Source organism: Erpetoichthys calabaricus, chromosome 1 (genome assembly GCF_900747795.2).
Source record: "Erpetoichthys calabaricus chromosome 1, fErpCal1.3, whole genome shotgun sequence".
NCBI lineage: Eukaryota > Metazoa > Chordata > Cladistia > Polypteriformes > Polypteridae > Erpetoichthys > Erpetoichthys calabaricus.
This window is the reverse complement of record NC_041394.2, coordinates 148,401,343-148,419,327: the sequence shown is the minus strand read 5'-3', so window position 1 is coordinate 148,419,327 and position 17,985 is coordinate 148,401,343. Positions and strand designations below refer to the sequence as shown.

Below are 17,985 nucleotides of genomic sequence, written 5' to 3'. Positions count from 1 at the left end.
TAACTGCAATTAGCATTTGCAAATAGCTTTTATCGCAGTATATAAAACATACCCATGTTTCACTAGCTTTCTGTAAGTACTTCTTAGCTATCACCATTCTGCGGGAGACATGCAAGTAAACTTATTATTAACACTAATGAAATATAGCACTTATGGAATTTGTATATTGATTTTGTGTTATACTATAACTTGAACAAATAAAATATGGCAAATTTAAAACAATTTTGCTAAACCAAACAGTAGCCCACTGCACCTACTGTTATAAATACCCCATATGTTACCTACTATATAAGGCATGTGGAATTTATAAACACATTAATGCTGTACTTCATGTGACCACTATCTAATCGGATTATATTAAATATTTTTTTATTTTGACTAAATTTTATATCAGTGGGATGGGAAAACTAACTAATACTGTCAAAATGTCTTAATCCAATTCAGAGTCATTGGAGAACAGAGTGTATTGTATCAGCATCAGGTGGAAGCCACTCTGGCCAGGCTACCAGTCAATGCAAGGACCTCTCATGCATATATATGTACCAATACTTTGTCAAATGGCAATCATCATGTAACCCATTATTTTGGGATACTGGATGGAAACTGAAGAACCAGGGATAAAAACTGAGACATGGCAAAAAAGGCAAACTTCACACATATTGGAACACAGGATGCTAAATTCATTAGCTGCAGTGCAAACTGTATTTTGGACATTCTAAGGATTCAGGGTGGGTTTGTAGGGCAGTTTTATACACAATTTACATTACATTTCTATTATTATTAAGTTATTAAGCAGTTCGCATATGTTTGCAACCTGAGATTTTTCTTCTTTTTTTGCATATAACAAAGACATATGCATTGCATTTGTCATTCCAACAGATTGCACATCACAAACATTAACAGTTATCGTTTTTTCGTGTCTGCCGTTTCTATAGGAGTGCGACAATGAGTTAAATTCCAATGGATGTTTTTCAGATATTGAGAAGCAATAAGCAAAATGTATCACTGAAAACCACAGAAAACAAAAACAGCAAAAAAAAAAAAAAAACAGTACGAGGAAATTTCAAAGAAAGAATTTTTTTAAAAAATGTTTCTGTTTGGGGATCGTTGTGCAAATGTGCACATCTGAGCTGCGACCACAGATCTAATTGCTCTGCGGATGATTCATTCAAGCATTTCAAAGTCACTTCGTTGTAATAAAAGTATCTGCCGAATGTACTTCGTATTAACGAGATTTCTATAGACTCATGTCATATGAGGAAACTGTCGGGACCATTAAAATACTTTGTTGTAATACTCTCTCACCTCGGTCTCTCTCCTCTCTCTGCGCCGCTGCAAAGCCCTGCCCGGCAAGCGTTCTGAAAAGTCCGAGTGAGTCTCCGTTGCCGGCAGTTCTCTCGTGGCCCGGCTGTCAGATGGCTGCGGCCCGGTAGTGGGCCACGGACCAGGGATTAGGGACCCCTGCTTTAGAGGAAGCCTACTATCATGTTTCAAGGAAATGCAGAGTTTAGTAACTAAAACTGGAATAAATGTGCAGCAGTCATCCATATTAAAAACTCCACATAATACTTGCTTATATGGGAATGTGTAATAAAAGAAGCTGTTACTCAAATAGTAGTTTGGAGTTTGCCCAAATGAATTAGAGTAACCCATTTCAGTAGACAGAAAAGGTCTGGAGTCACAGGAGACCAAGACAAAGCCTATTGGGCAAAACTGAAAGAGATGCACATGACACAAATGTAAAAAATATCACACCTCAAACAATCATCATATTTTAGCATTATGCTGTGAGGCTGAAATTCATCGGTATGATTTAGGCATCTGGTTAAAACAGTATGAAGAATCGGTGGTGGTAAAAAGAAGCTAACACTGAAAAAGAATCTGTTTTATTTTGCTAAGAACACTGGAGTTTAGGCAAAGTTCATCTTTTAGCAGGACAATGGTCACAAACACAAGGTTTAAAGAAGCTTGAAATTCACTCAACAACAAAAAGGAAAATTTCCTACAATATTCCAATCTTAGCCCTCATCTCAATTCACTTGAGAATCCATGGGACTACTGAAAAGATGTAGCGCCCAAGCGTCAGTTGAGAAACTTAAAAAAACCTAGAGCAAACATGCCTTGAAGAGTGGTTTATGATGACTCTCAAAATATGTGCAAAGCTAGAACATACGTTCCCCAAAAGACTTAAAGTTGTTATTGTTTCAAAAGAGTGGATGTAAAGAATATTAAACTGTGGGGAATAGAATACTTACATAATAAGATTTTTGTACTATGAAACAAAAAACAACTAATTAACATTAACAACTAATTTTGAGTTTCACTTCTCTGAAATAAAAATATCAGAACACAAAATTTCAGAGAAGGATTTCTTAATCAGTAAAATTAGAGAATTCGTCAAGAGACTGACTAGAATGGCACTGTATATCACCATCTCTTGCTATAGGATACTTCACTGCTCAGCACTGACACCGATTTTCAGACATACACTTAAACAATACATTTAAACAACAAATTTAATTGTGGCATCATTCCTTGTGAGAACAACATTCTTTAGCCTTCTCATATGTTCACCCAAAATACTGAGACAGAATAAAAAGGAGGGGGTAGGCAGTACATATTGCTTTAGTTTACCTTATGCTGAGTCTGTGAAGCACTACTATATTGCAGCAGTAATATGCAAGTATTAAACTGTCTTAAGTTTCAAATATGCTTTATTATTATCTAAACTAAAGACAAACAAAGCTTGAAATGATGTCAATAAGCAATTTGCATTTAAATGTGCAATTTTATTCAAAGAATACTCAAATTCTGATTATTCCAACAAGTGTGACAGGCAATTATGACTGTTACCTAAACATTTGTGTGATGAGTACTGAAGACAACTGTAAGGGTGTGACTGGGGGAGGATAGCCTGTCTGATAAAATTAATAGTAGAGAATTTTAATTGGATCTCGATTCTAGTCAAATATTTTCCATAACAAAAATGTAACCCAAGAGAATAAAATCTGTCAATGTTAAAGTTATTAAAATTTTAAAGTCAAATGTAAGCTCCACATTCTGAACAATTTACAGAGGAAGTGTTTTCTGGAAAGATGAAGGAAGATAGCAAGATTTCCTGAGAATGGCGAGCACACGTCTAGCTGCAAAAAATTTAAGGATTTACTTTCACAGAGGCTTCTCTTGCAGCTTTAGTGAAACCTTGGATATGAAGTTGAATAGACACTATTGAAGCATACATTAAGGTAGGCTGTTGTAAGAAACAATTACTGAAAGATGGTTGGTGCCTGTAAAGGCAGCAGCATTACAATAGATCGGTGAGCACTGAGTGAAAAAATTATTAACAAATGTAATGGATGTCTCTCACTATAATAAAGCTATACAATTCAAAATAAAGAGGTAATTATAATGCTTTAAAGATTTTGGACATGTTATATATGTATGAATTACTTTAAGCAATATGATTGGTATTTTTCTATTCTAAAGTTAGTTTTTACAATCATTATTTAGATATACTTTGTTAGCAAAGCATTTTCTAATACATGTTTTAAAAAATATTGTGCCTTTAATTGTGATTTAAATTATGGTCTATGAGGAATTGGTACAAACATGAAAAAAGCCTTAAACCTTACCAATTACATCCACTTTCAAGTCAAAAATACCCCTAAGTACTGACCCAGAATAACCTTGATATTGCAAGCATATTGCAAAACAGTGCATCTGTGCCTTTTTCATAAAAAGTACATACTGCACAGTACATTGTAACATTCTGCCATTTTAAAAGAAGTCCAATCGTGTTCTTTTTCTTATTGCCTTTCTCATTCTGTGGCAAATTTTCACCCTCCAGGGCATGGTAGCTTCTTTTGTTACTGATGCAGAGTGATTTGAGCACAGTCAACTTGTACTGGACCCTCTTCTCCAGACATGTTTGCCCCACATATATTTTTCTATCCATATATAGAGTACATCTTTAAAGCAGGAGTTTGGATTATGACTGCTGCAAAGATTCAATTCCCAGACTTATCATGTACTACTAACTTAATACTTGGCTATATTGAACGCTACTAGTGAAGAGTACTTATTAATTTTTTATGGCTGTAATTCTTTACTTTTTATTTTATGATCTGCCATTGTACAAAACTCTATATTCAGTGCTCTATTTTGGGTTTTCTGTATGCATGAGCAGGTGCACTTCTGAGTGCCATTTTATGCATGTTTGACAGGTAACAGGCTATGTTTTTTCTCCTGAACCCTGCCTTATGGTAAGATTTTTCTCAAAATGTAGGCAAATACATTGATATTTTATATCCACTCCTACTAATTCGGAATCACCAATTCACCTAACCTGCAAGTTTTTGGTGTGGTAAGAAACATTATGTTTAATTGGGGAAAACATGCAAACTTCATACAATGATCAGGCACAAGATTCTAACCCTGGATGCCAGCTCTATAAAGCAGCAGCACACCAATCCTTCCCAAAATCTGCACAGTACTGAGTTTTCTAGTAAAGAACACTATCATTGCTAATACTATACAAATTCTCCTTGTCACTAGACTGAAATGTTTCACGCATGTGCACAGTTTTGTAGTTGTTACTTCCTTATTTACATGAAGACACCAACCACAACCAGTTTTCAAACAGATAACTGAACAGAAATCTGTCCTTAAAATAAGAAAAAATAGTGCCAAGATTCTTTACTAAAATATATAACTTCAGTTTTCCTTTTGCTGAAATAATTATACCTCAGAAACTTCGAAGGCATATTGTCTGAAACTGAGAACTTTTAAAACTTCAAAATGGACATATCTGGTTAAGTTTGAAAGTATTTTTTTCTTACATTTGTAACCGTTCTAAAGCCACTAGAACACACACTGTATTTTGTGATTTAAGTTATAGAAAAATGCTTCACTTAATGACACTATGGCAAATTAATGCACACACCATGACAGTGATAAAAAAACTTTTGACTTGTCAAATATAGGACTAGTCCTTAAAGCAACTCACACTTTTTGAATAGTTGTGGAACATGAAATATGCCTTAGTATCATCATCAAAGTAAATGCCCCAGAAGAAAATAAGAGATGGTTAATTGTTTTTTTTTTTTTTTGGTTTCTTTAAGTAAAGAACTAATGGGTAACAGCAGTAAAAGAAGAGTACAAAGTAGCACTACAAAGACAGAATGAAAAGAGGGCACAAGGTTAGAAACTAATTATTTTACAATGCACTTACATTCTGTTACCCAAAAAGTTATTATGTTGCTAGTTTGCTTTTTTTAATTTAGCAAAGTAAACAAATTTAAATGCAAGTTATAATATGATCTAAATACTAGGAAAAAAAGGTAATCATATTAAAACTTCATAAATTTTGAATAATCATGATTCAACCCCTTAAATACTGCAGAACTAAATGACATCAGACAGCCCAAATATTCCATTAACAATTCAAATAAAATATAACAGCTCAAATAAAAGACTACAAAAATCAGCTATATTAATACTCACGTAGTGACCTTCTACGCTTGTTTTTTAAACGTCTTCGCTTGTTCATTCCTGCTTTAGATGGAGATTCCTCCTTGACCTTTGGTGGGTTGGAAACTTTTGAAGAATTCTGCTGGCTGAAATGTGTGGGGACATGCCGGGCGAGGCCACCTTGTGATGCAAAACTTGCATTACACCCACCCACCACACACTAGAAGGGAAAAGGGCAACAACTGTAAAAGGTACCAGTTCAAGTGCTACAGGACAGGAGTACATAGCTATATGCTTAATAAAATCGTTACATCTAATAGAAGTCTGCTTTGGACATAAAGTATATACAGTATTATATATACTGTACATCTATATATGTTAACCAAAAAAAATATTAACTGCTTTAAATATATATGCAGAAATTATAACTTATGGAAAAGTCCCAGTCTTTTTCTTTGTTTTAATTGCATTTATAAACCATGTCTAAATTGCAATTTAATGGTGTGTAGAGTGAGTGAAGACTTGTGAAATAACAGCAAAAAGCTGCATCTATAAATAATGGCCAACTTTCAAAAAATATTTATGTAGAACAAGAGGCATGTGAAGGAAAAATGGGTACAAAACCTTTTAGTTAACAGCGGACTTTTGGTAGCTGTAAGAGTTACAATTACTCAATGCACTACTCAACCAAAATTGTATTCCTTTCTTAGAACGCAACAAGCAGGACATTTCCAATATAAATCTCTAAAAGGTAGAAGTTAATGCCTTTAAAATTAATAACATTTAAATGTTTCCATTTTCATAATCTGGCAGGCATCTGTCTAACATTTACCCAAGTTGAACAGGCTGAACTACTGGTAACCTCAATAATTCAGTATCTCAGACTGACTACTACCTAAAAAAAATGTACTTTTTCTTTGCTCTCTAAATAAGTAATGTAAAGAGTATTTGATCAAAATAATATAACATATTTATGATCTGCAATGAATAAACTATAATTAAACCTTAGAGTTAATTATTATGCATATACATAAATATATATACACATACAACAAATATGTGGATACATATATACAAATATTTATATACAGTGTATATATTGTCATTCAGAAGCACTTCTAAGTCATCTTCAGGGCTCAGGAAGGGTAAACACTACCACCACAAAACAAGAGGTGGATGCCAAAATTAATGCATCTTTCCTCTCTGTCCACAGTCCAGAAGGATCAGGGCTGGAAGAACTGCAACATCACTTCCATCTCCACCCATTCCGGACAGGCCATATATAATGGCTACTGGGAGTTGGAGGTTCACTTAGAACCAGGAGACTCCCCTTATGTCTATGTTCTTTCTACTTATCCTTTGGCAGCATTGTTGTATTTTGCACCCTTTCATTTGCTTTAACACCTATTTTTTATCTTATTAAATGGGTTGTCAGCTAACTCTCTAACACTTCCCAACAATTACTATATTATTTATAATATTTATATTTATTATATTTACATATATTCTGTCTATATATTTACAGTATAGCTTTGCTACTTACAGACCTTTTAGGATATGCAAAGGGATTCTTGTGAAATACACACCTCTCAACCTTGTACCTACTTGAGTTAACTATGAAAGGGAAATCAACAGTTTCTTAAAAACTCATTGAGAATCTGGTAGCAATAAAAGTGGCCTATTGATTAAACTGTATTACTGTCACATTTAAAAGCAAATCATGTGTGCTTCTATCTTTAATGGAATACTGAACATTTAACCTCTGGCACAAGGATATAATAAAGACTCCCCACAGATTTAAATATTTCAACACCATTCAAGGAGCTATTTTTTTTTATTATTACTTGCACAGTAACAATTATTTCAAACAACAGTGAAGAGCTATACTCAGAATTGCTCAGAAACCTTTTGTTCAGCCTAAATTGTATTTTTCATTATGTTTCATTAAGTGCTACAATCGTTTTTATTTAACAAGTTTATACAATTTAATCAAATTTTTAAAAAATCATACAAGATATAAACAATGCCAATTATAGGCAAAAAAAACAACAACAGGATGGCCAATACAAAGTAGCAAGAATCCAAAGATGTACACTACTGCATTTTTACTTTCCCTATATGCTACATAAAGCTTACAGTGCATCCGGAAAGTATTCACAGCGCATCACTTTTTCCACATTTTGTTGTTACAGCCTTATTCCAAAATGGATTAAATTCATTTTTTTCCCTCAGAATTCTACACACAACACTCCAGAATGACAACGTGAAAAAAGTTTACTTGAGATTTTTACAAATTTATTAAAAATAAAAAAATTGAGAAAGCACATGTACAAAAGTATTCACAGCCTTTGCCATGAAGCTCAAAATTGAGCTCAGGTGCATCCTGTTTCCCCTGATCATCCTTGAGATGTTTCTGCAGCTTAATTGGAGTCCACCTGTGGTAAATTCAGTTGATTGGACATGATTTGGAAAGGCACACACCTGTCTATATAAGGTCAGTTGACAGTTCATGTCAGAGCACAAACCAAGCATGAAGTCAAAGGAACTGTCTGTAGACCTCTGAGACAGGATTGTCTCGAGGCACAAATCTGGGGAAGGTTACAGAAAAATTTCTGCTGCTTTGAAGATCCCAATGAGCACAGTGGCCTCCATCATCCGTAAGTAGAAGAAGTTCGAAACCACCAGGACTCTTCCTAGAGCTGGCCGGCCATCTAAACTGAGCAATCGGGGGAGAAGGGCCTTAGTCAGGGAGGTGACCAAGAACCCAATGGTCACTCTGTCAGAGCTCCAGAGGTCCTCTGTGGAGAGAGGAGAACCTTCCAGAAGGACAACCATCTCTGCAGCAATCCACCAATCAGGCCTGTATGGTAGAGTGGCCAGACGGAAGCCACTCCTTAGTAAAAGGCACATGGCAGCCCACCTGGAGTTTGCCAAAAGGCACCTGAAGGACTCTCAGACCATGAGAAAGAAAATTCTCTGGTCTGATGAGACAAAGATTGAACTCTTTGGTGTGAATGTCAGGCGTCACGTTTGGAGGAAACCAGGCACCGCTCATCACCAGGCCAATACCATCCCTACAGTGAAGCGTGGTGGTGGCAGCATCATGCTGTGGGGATGTTTTTCAGTGGCAGGAACTGGGAGACTAGTCAGGATAAAGGGAAAGATGACTGTAGCAATGTACATAGACATCCTGGATGAAAACCTGCTCCAGAGTGCTCTTGACCTCAGACTGGGGCGACGGATCATCTTTCAGCAGGACAACGACCCTAAGCACACAGCCAAGATATCAAAGGAGTGGCTTCAGGACAACTCTGTGAATGTCCTTGAGTGGCCCAGCCAGAGTCCAGACTTGAATCCGATTGAATATCTCTGGAGAGATCTTAAAATGGCTGTGCACCGATGCTTCCCATCCAACCTGATGGAGCTTGAGAGGTGCTACAAAGAGGAATGGGCGAAACTGGCCAAGGATAGGTGTGCCAAGCTTGTGGCATCATATTCAAAAAGACTTGAGGCTATAATTGCTGCCAAAGGTGCATCGACAAAGTATTGAGCAAAGGCTGTGAATACTTATGTACATGTGATTTCTCAGTTTTTTTATTTTTAATAAATTTGCAAAAACCTCAAGTACACTTTTTTCACGTTGACATTATGGGGTGTTGTGTGTAGAATTCTGAGGAAAAAAATGAATTTAATCCATTTTGGAATAAGGCTGTAACATAACAAAATGTGGAAAACGTGATGCGCTGTGAATACTTTCCGGATGCACTATATTTAAATATTTAGTTATTTTTAACTGGAATATTGCAGCCTTTTTTTTTGGTTAATTTGACTGCCTTAGTGTGGTCACCGTGACATTTTGCATACTTTAGAAGTGAATTACTTTCTCAGACAGAGGTAATCAGCACTATGCATATACTCTGTTACCTGATTTAATTAGCGTTTTTCAGCCATTGCTCACATGCTCAAGTATGTGTTAATGTTGGATATTCCCTGGAATTATACTATGCGCTAACAGGAAAATTTCTGTGCAGGATTTTGACTTGGTTTATTCACAAACGCCTTTGCAGTTTACGAAAAACTTTCTGGAATCAGCCTGTGAAAGGGGATATTGATCCCCTAATGCAACCTATTTTAGCTTACTGAAGGTAAGAGATTGCATACACCAAATTATTTTTGATTACTTTCAAGAAGTGTGATGCAAAAGTGATTTAAGTTTCTTGATCAACACACTGAAAGACTCATAAGATTTCCTAAATAAACAACAAATAGTTGCTTGAAACTGGCACAAAATGGCTTGTTTCATTTGTTAGTTTTTGAAATACAATGTAAAAAGTAAAGCTTAATGTTGTTCAAAAAATTATATACTCAAAAGGCCAAGATGTAGAAAAACTAAATTTTTGACACACATTTCTTACTTCAAACTCCTGCAATCAATTTCTAAAAAATCTGTGACAATAAGATTAAGTTAGTGGATGGACCACACAGTAATCTCAATCACTTGCCAAGTATTCCACATGCACCAACCTGTGGAGCTGACAGGGATTCATTAATATCACTGTGGCATTCAATTAATTGAGTAAAACTGAACTTATTATAATCACTGTGAATTTTCAAAAGGGGCAAACCACAACCAATTTCTGCATGGTATATTTTTGGTTACTTTCATGCTCATACTTGTATTCCTATTCTAGATGTTAGGTGGACTGGCAGGCAAAATGACCCTTGCCTTCTGATACTTGCAATATGCAATAAGAAATCAGCATGAAAACTTGGAAAAAACCTTTGTAATTGGACACTTGTTCACTGCTAATAACTTAAGGTGATGGCTCCAACAACCATGTAGGTTTTAGTAACCGTAGTCCTTAAATGTGACATGCCTGCCATTTAAAACCTTTTGCAAGTTGTTTTGGGTCATGAATCTCACACTGTCTTTAAGGAATAGCATGACACCCTCCATATCTCCAAATAAATGTACTTCCATAATTATCAGCTGCTGTCAGCTATTTTACTTACAATGCAAAGCAAACAATGGTGTTCTGACCTAATACTTATTATATCAACTCAGAGATTTAATTGTGAATCCAAATTTTTATACCTTTTTATTGGCATGCCTTTTGTGAAAGTGAATTTAAAAGTTGTATGTATGTCTTTTTTGTGGGTATGCCTTTATTGTAATTTACTTAAAATGTTTTATGTACTGTTGTAAATTTGTTTTTATATTTTATATCATATTATTTACTTATTTATTGCTACTATTATTTACATTTTTTATCTGTGCCAGTGTCACTAATTGGAGACCCTCAACCCCACCTTAATCAACAATCAATGCCAAAAGTTAAAACATTTATTTACAGGAAAACACGGAGTAAGCATAAAAATACATGTCAAATGATTATTCTCCAATGCACAAATGAAAAATGTGGTCATGATCTGTAAACTCAGTAAGGGTAATGAAATCAATGGTGAAAAGAATATTTTTAACATTTTTGATCAATTACCTTAAAAGGCTTGTCTCCACTGTGTGTCAACATGTGCCTCTGAAGCCAGCTCTGGCTGGTTGATGGAGTATTGTACACTTTGCAGCCTTTCCATAAGCACACAAATACCTAGAAAGCAGAGTGGGGAACGCAAAGCAAATTAGTTTCCAGTGAGTTGCACAATAAGAGTCAGACAGATTTAGCAAAGTAGTAAACATATATCCAAGCAAACATGTTACTGTCAAGATACCATAGGTACTGAAGTTGCAATTCCAGTACTAAAGCATCAGTGTGATAATACTTGTCTTTACACACGTTTGTTAAATTAAATTTTCTGCAAACCGTCTACTTTTTCTCTCCAAAATCATAAGAAAATAAAAGTCTAAAAGGTTCATCATGGTGGTTTACTGCTGCTGCCTCATGGATCAAACCTTCTAGGTCTGCATCCCACATCCATTTACTGTTTGTGCCAAGTCTGTGCATCCACCCTGTATTTGTGTGGTTTTCCCATGGGCGCTCTAGTTTTACTCCCACATGCTTAAAAACATATCACATTAACTGTCAATTTCAAATTGGGCCATGTGAGTGTGGGTGCCTATGTGAGTAGGACCTGTGATGGACTATCTAGGATTATTTACTGCTTCATACCCAGTGCTGCCAGGATGAAGTAGGTATGTTTTATCTCTATAAATTAATAATCGACATACTAAAAACGTAAAAGGGAAAAATGGCAAAAACTCCTTTTAATAAAATACACTGCCTTCTTGAATTTGTGATCAACATTCATTATTATATTCATTTTAATATGCAAATTGAATAGGGGAAAACATCAAACATGATTCATTTTATTAGTCTTTGTTATTATGCAAATTACATACTTTTCTCTACCTCAAATATATTTCTTCATATTTCAGTCCAATGAAACTTTACTAATATTTACAGTCCCCTCCAAAAGTAATGGAACAGCAAAGCCAATTATTTCGTTTTTGCTGTGGACTGAAGACATTTATGTGCGAGATTAAAAGATGAAAATGAGAAAAGAGATCAAGAGTTTCATCTTTTATTCCCTGGTAATTAAGTCTGGATATGTTAAACAACATAGAACATAGCACATTTTGTATCAATCCACCCAGTTTTTCAATTGAGCAAAAGTATTGGAACATGATAAGCGACAGATGTTTCTTCTTACCCAGGTGCGTCATATAATATTGTTTGTTTAATCATTAAGCAGCCCTGGATATCTACTCTCATTTAAGCTTTGGCTTTCACCTGTTAAGAACTGCATTTGTAGTTACAGTGGGGCAAAAAAGTATTTAGTCAGCCACCAATTGTGCAAGTTCTCCCACTTAAAAAGATGAGAGAGGCCTGTAGTTTTCATTATAGGTATACCTCAACTATGAGAGACAAAATGAGAAAAAAAATCCAGAAAATCACATTGTCTGATTTTTAAAGAATTTATTTGCAAATTATGGTGGAAAATAAGTATTTGGTCACCTACAAACAAGCAAGATTTCTGGCTCTCACAGACCTGTAACGTCTTCTGTAAGAGGCTCCTCTGTCCTCCACTCGTTACCTGTATTAATGACACCTGTTTGAACTCGTTATCAATATAAAAGACACCTGTCCACAACCTCAAACAGTCACACTCCAAACTCCACTATGGCCAAGACCAAAGAGCTGTCAAAGGACACCAGAAACAAAATTGTAGACCTGCACCAGGCTGGGAAGACTGAATCTGCAATAGGTAAGCAGCTTGGTGTGAAGAAATCAACTGTGGGAGCAATTATTAGAAAATGGAAGACATACAAGACCACTGATAATCTCCCTTGATCTGGGGCTCCACGCAAGATCTCACCCCGTGAGGTCAAAATAATCACAAGAACGGTGAGCAAAAATCCCAGAACCACACGGGGGGACCTAGTGAATGACCTGCAGAGAGCTGGGACCAAAGTAACAAAGGCTACCATCAGTAACACACTACGCCGCCAGGGACTCAAATCCTGCTTAAGCCAGTACATGTGCAGGCCCGTCTGAAGTTTGCTAGAGAGCATTTGGATGATCCAGAAGAGGATTGGGAGAATGTCATATGGTCAGATGAAACCAAAATAGAACTTTTTGGTAAAAACTGTACTCGTCGTGTTTGGAGGAGAAAGAATGCTGAGTTGCATCCAAAGAACACCATACCTACTGTAAAGCATGGGGGAGGAAACATCATGCTTTGGGGCTGTTTTTCTGCAAAGGGACCAGGACGACTGATCCGTGTAAAGGAAAGAATGAATGGGGCCATGTATCATCAGATTTTGAGTGAAAACCTCTTTCCATCAGCAAGGGCATTGAAGATGAAACGTGGCTGAGTCTTTCAGCATGACAATAATCCCAAACACACCGCCCGGGTAACGAAGGAGTGGCTTCGTAAGAAGCATTGCAAGGTCCTGGAGTGGCCTAGCCAGTCTACAGACCTCAACCCCATAGAAAATCTCTGGAGGGAGTTGAAAGTCTGTGTTGCCCAGCGACAGCCCCAAAACATCACTGCTCTAGAGGAAATCTGCATGGAGGATTGGGCCAAAATACCAGCAACAGTGTGTGAAAACCTTGTGAAGACTTACAGAAAACGTTTGACCTCTGTCATTGCCAACAAAGGGTAACAAAGTATTGAGATGAACTTTTGTTATTGATCATATACTTTTTTTCCACCATAATTTGCAAATAAATTCTTCAAAAATCAGACAATGTGATTTTCTGGATTTTTTTTTCTCATTTTGTCTCTCATAGTTGAGGTATACCTATGATGAAAATTACAGGCCTCTCTCATCTTTTTAAGTGGGAGAACTTGCACAATTGGTGGCTGACTAAATACTTTTTTGCCCCACTGTAAGAAGGGCAGACCAATATGAAGACCAGAGAACTGTCTATGGGAGAAAAGTATGCCATTCTGAAGCTGAGAAAGGGGGTAAAATTCATCAGATGTATTTCAAAAACATTGGAATAGCCAGTACCACAATTTGGAATGTCCTGAAAAAGAAGAAAAGAACCACTGGTGTACTGAGCAACAGGCATCAAACTAGTCATCAAAGAAAAACAACAACAACAACAGATGACAGACAAATGATGAGAGCAGTAAGGGAAAAACCCCAAAACCTCAGACTGCAACATCATGAGCAACCTCCAAAGAGCAGGGATAGAAATATCACAGTTCACTGTTTGATGAAGACTTAAAGAAAAATAATATAGAGGCCATATGCAAGATGCAAACCACTCATCAGCAGTAAAAATCAGAAAGCAAGAGTGGAATTTGCAAAAAAGTATAGAGATGAGCCACAAAAGTTCTGGATGAAAGTTTTATGGACTGATGAGACAAAGATTAATCTCTACCAAAGTGATAGAAAAGCCAAAGTATGGAAAAAGAAGGGATCTGCTCCAAATCCTAAACATATAAGCTCATCTGTGAAACATGGCGAAGGTTGTGCTATGTCTTGGGCTTGCATGGCTGTTTCTGGAACAGGCTCAATCATTTTTATTGATGATATAACTTATAATGGTAGCAGCAGAATGAACTGAGAAGCCGACAAAAACATTGTGTGCCAATTTATAGAGAAATGCATCCAAACTAATCAAGTGGAACTTTATCATGCAGTGAGACAATGATCTAAAACACATTATCACCTAAACGAAGGACTTAAATCCTCCAAATTGCTAACACTGAATATCACATCTAACACATCTACCCAACAACTCACTTAAAATTTTAAAACAGTAATACGTAACTGCTGAGATTTGCTTGTCAATTGGCTTTTCAATGTATCTGCTTCTCCAGGTTAGGACAGGAATGCAGACTGACTGGTAAACCAAAATTTTGTCAATAGACTAATCTCCTACTTTACTACCACAGAACACGCAGCTGCTCGCCAATCTCTCATTCCCTTGTGAACAAAATCCAAAGATACTGGAAATTTCCACTAACATAAGTTGTTCCTCCCTCACCTGGAGAGAGAAGGCCAATCACTTCCAAGAGAGTACCATAACCTCAGATTTGAAGGCTCTGATCCTTATCCTAGCAGCTTCATACTTAGCAGTGAATAGATCGAGCTCATGCCAAAGGTCAGTCAGATGAGGCAAAGAGGATAACATCATCTCCATAAAGTAACAATGCTACCCCTAACCTCCCCAACTGGACAAACTTACATCCTATATTGCGCCCTCATATCCTGTCTATGAGAGCCATTTTATATATGCAAAGTGCAACTGGCCATTTAAAAACAAAATTAAAGCATCTTATAATTTCTACTTCTTATTTACAGATTAAATTAAAAATAAATAAATAAATAAATACTAACCCCACCACGCTGGCCATCAACATGAACAGAGCGAATGTGCTCTGCTAAGTCAGGACTGGAATTGAAGCAAGCATGGCACTGGTCCCAGCAGCAGGTGTAGGCAATACTTTTACCATTCATCATAGCTGGTGTTGACCGCCCACTGGATATGATGCTATCTTGGTCCATTAAGGTGCTGCTAATGCTATATGAAAAAACAAACACAAAAACCACTATAAATATGCAAGTTCATATAAAGTAAACCATGTAAAATTTATCAAAATATAAGAACAAAAGTTACTTTATAGAATAATACTACAAACATAACTTATCTTAACTGAGTTTTTTTGTTCTCATTTGTATACCTGAAATACAAATATTCTTCTGGAATTCCATTTTTTATAATATTAAAAAATTAAATTTTGTAGAAAAGTGTTTATCTGAGTCACAGATGTTTTTTTAAACTATTACCTGTAGAAATAAAGCATGTCTAGTGCAATTTTGTACCCTTGCAGTATTCGATAACAGTAAGAATTTGCATAAGACTAAAAGTTGTGTTGTGTCAAATAAATGTTAAATTGCTCCAATCACTGTGAAGCAAATGCTAAATAAATGCCTTTCTTTCCACTACATGTCATACTTGTTTGAGTACAATTCTGCAGCATTGTTCCTCGATTGTTAAACCAACTCCCAGATTGAAAGCTAATGGTCAGTTACAAGTCTAAAAGATGCACTTTTTAGTTTCATGTTTGGGGATTAGTGCCACTGATAAGACACATTTTTCCCAAACAGTTGCAACTATAAAAGTCTTTGCTTGTGAATGCAGAGCTTGACTGCCTGAGGTTTGCTTGCAACTTGAGCATACATACATAAGAGAACATAAGTCTCTGTGGTTACACATTTTATATATGAAAAATCTGTCAAGCACTGCACACAAAGGTTATGCATTTCAAAAGACACTGGAGGCCACTGAGGCTATAAGAAGATAGTCATTGTCTCTACTTGATTTTAATGGGTTATCATTTGACAGTCATTCTCAATTCTCTCCAGCTTGAACTGACTTATTTCTTCCATAATAATACTGAAATCAGTATATTAATACTGATGCACTCCTCCAAACAGTTATTTTCAACTATCATAGTCTTCTCTGGAGTTTGTCTACAAAAGATTTACATATATTACTGTTACTTGCAGCAGCACAGAAAGAATATGTGCATTTTCAGCTCAATTCTTAGTAGTGTACTTGACAAAAGAAATTAACCTAGCACAGCGGTAATAGCTGAATGGCTTGTTCTCATGAAAATGGTTGTAATGCAGGGGATTCCTAACCAGAGATAATTTTTGCCTAATCAGGGGGGAAATTTTCATAAAAAAGCTAAAGTTGCAAAGATCTTGATTAGTTCCCAAAGATGACACAAGACTTGCTCTTTCAACAACTGCACCAAGAACATTCAAAGCCATAGCAAAACATATCACTGGTTGATGCATTTCCGACTCAGTGTGTTTCACCTGCTCATCATTTGTTGTTTTTAAATAAGTGAAATAACATTATACTGTGCGATTATTATTGTTATTGGAACTTAAAATAAACATATTTTAAACAGTATCTTAAAATTTCCCTTTTGTCAAAAGCTTTATTATAACAGAAGTACAAACTTAAATTACTAAACAAAATAGGTCGATTTAAATTTACTTTCCTAAAGGTGCTATGAGGTAAACAGGGTGAAAAAGTTGGGAACCCCTGTTCTAATAGAATTTAAATGTTGTTTTTTGTCCTTCTGTCTGACAATATTCTACTGTGTTAGGATATAGCGGGTTGGAAAATGACTGACTGACTGACTAAATGATCAAATAGTTAAGTAGGCATTTCTAAAGCACTCAGACATTTTACTTCATTGTTTGCTCCAGACATTGTATTACACCTTTAATATACATCAATGTGTTTATTCTACTTTATAAAGAGTTACTGACTGCACTTAACATTTTCAAAAATAATTGCTTTAATTTTAAATGTGTTCAAAATTACAGTTAGACTGGTTTTAAAAGAACAATGAAAATGTTTTTATTACTATATCTGTGGGAAATGTACACTTGTCAAGAAATGCAGTGTATGGTGTCAAATTTATTTTATATCATAGCATTCTCAAACCCACTTAACTGAATGTATGGTCATGGGGGACCAGAGCCTATCCTGATTTTGTGTGCAAGACAGGCATGAACACTGCAATAGCAAAAGTTCACTGCAGGGCCTACTCTTGCACATACCCACGTTAGGCAAGTTCAGCACCAGTAAATCCTAAACTGTATAGTCTACAAATTTACTTGATGGTTTCTAATTTATGTCTGTTTTTACTAATTTCTTTCTAATATTTGAAGGCTATGTATTAAATACTAATTGACACAATTTCATAAAATGTTTTTGTAAGCTATTTATATTTAAATTTGTATATACATTTTCAGGGCGGCACGGTGGCATAGTGGGTAGCGCTGCTGCCTCACAGTTGGGAGACCTGGGGACCCAGGTTCGCTTCCCGGGCCCTCCCTGCGTGGAGTTTGCATGTTCTCCCCGTGTCTGTGTGGGTTTCCTCCGGGCACTCCGGTTTCCTCCCACAACCCAAAGACATGCTGGTTAGGTTGATTGGCGATTCTAAATTGGCCCTAGTGTGTGCTTGGTGTGTGGGTGTGTTTGTGCGTGTCCTGCGGTGGGTTGGCACCCTGCCCGGGAT

At 36.2% G+C, this 17,985-nt stretch overlaps 1 protein-coding gene across 2 annotated transcripts in view; it reads right to left on the bottom strand.

Annotated features, from left to right (window-relative positions):
- The window catches only part of aebp2 (AE binding protein 2), a 149,072-nt gene that overhangs the window by 69,707 nt on the left and 61,380 nt on the right, over positions 1–17,985 (bottom strand). For both annotated transcript variants that reach the window (XR_007936553.1, XM_028807131.2), the window contains exons 2-4: positions 15,281–15,464; positions 10,968–11,075; positions 5,503–5,689 (exon numbers count right to left, since the gene is read on the bottom strand). Coding sequence is in view for 1 of the 2 variants with exons in the window: in XM_028807131.2 (XP_028662964.1) it covers positions 5,503–5,689; positions 10,968–11,075; positions 15,281–15,464 (479 nt within the window). In the remaining variant the exon portion in view is untranslated. The remainder of the gene's footprint in view (positions 1–5,502; positions 5,690–10,967; positions 11,076–15,280; positions 15,465–17,985) is intronic.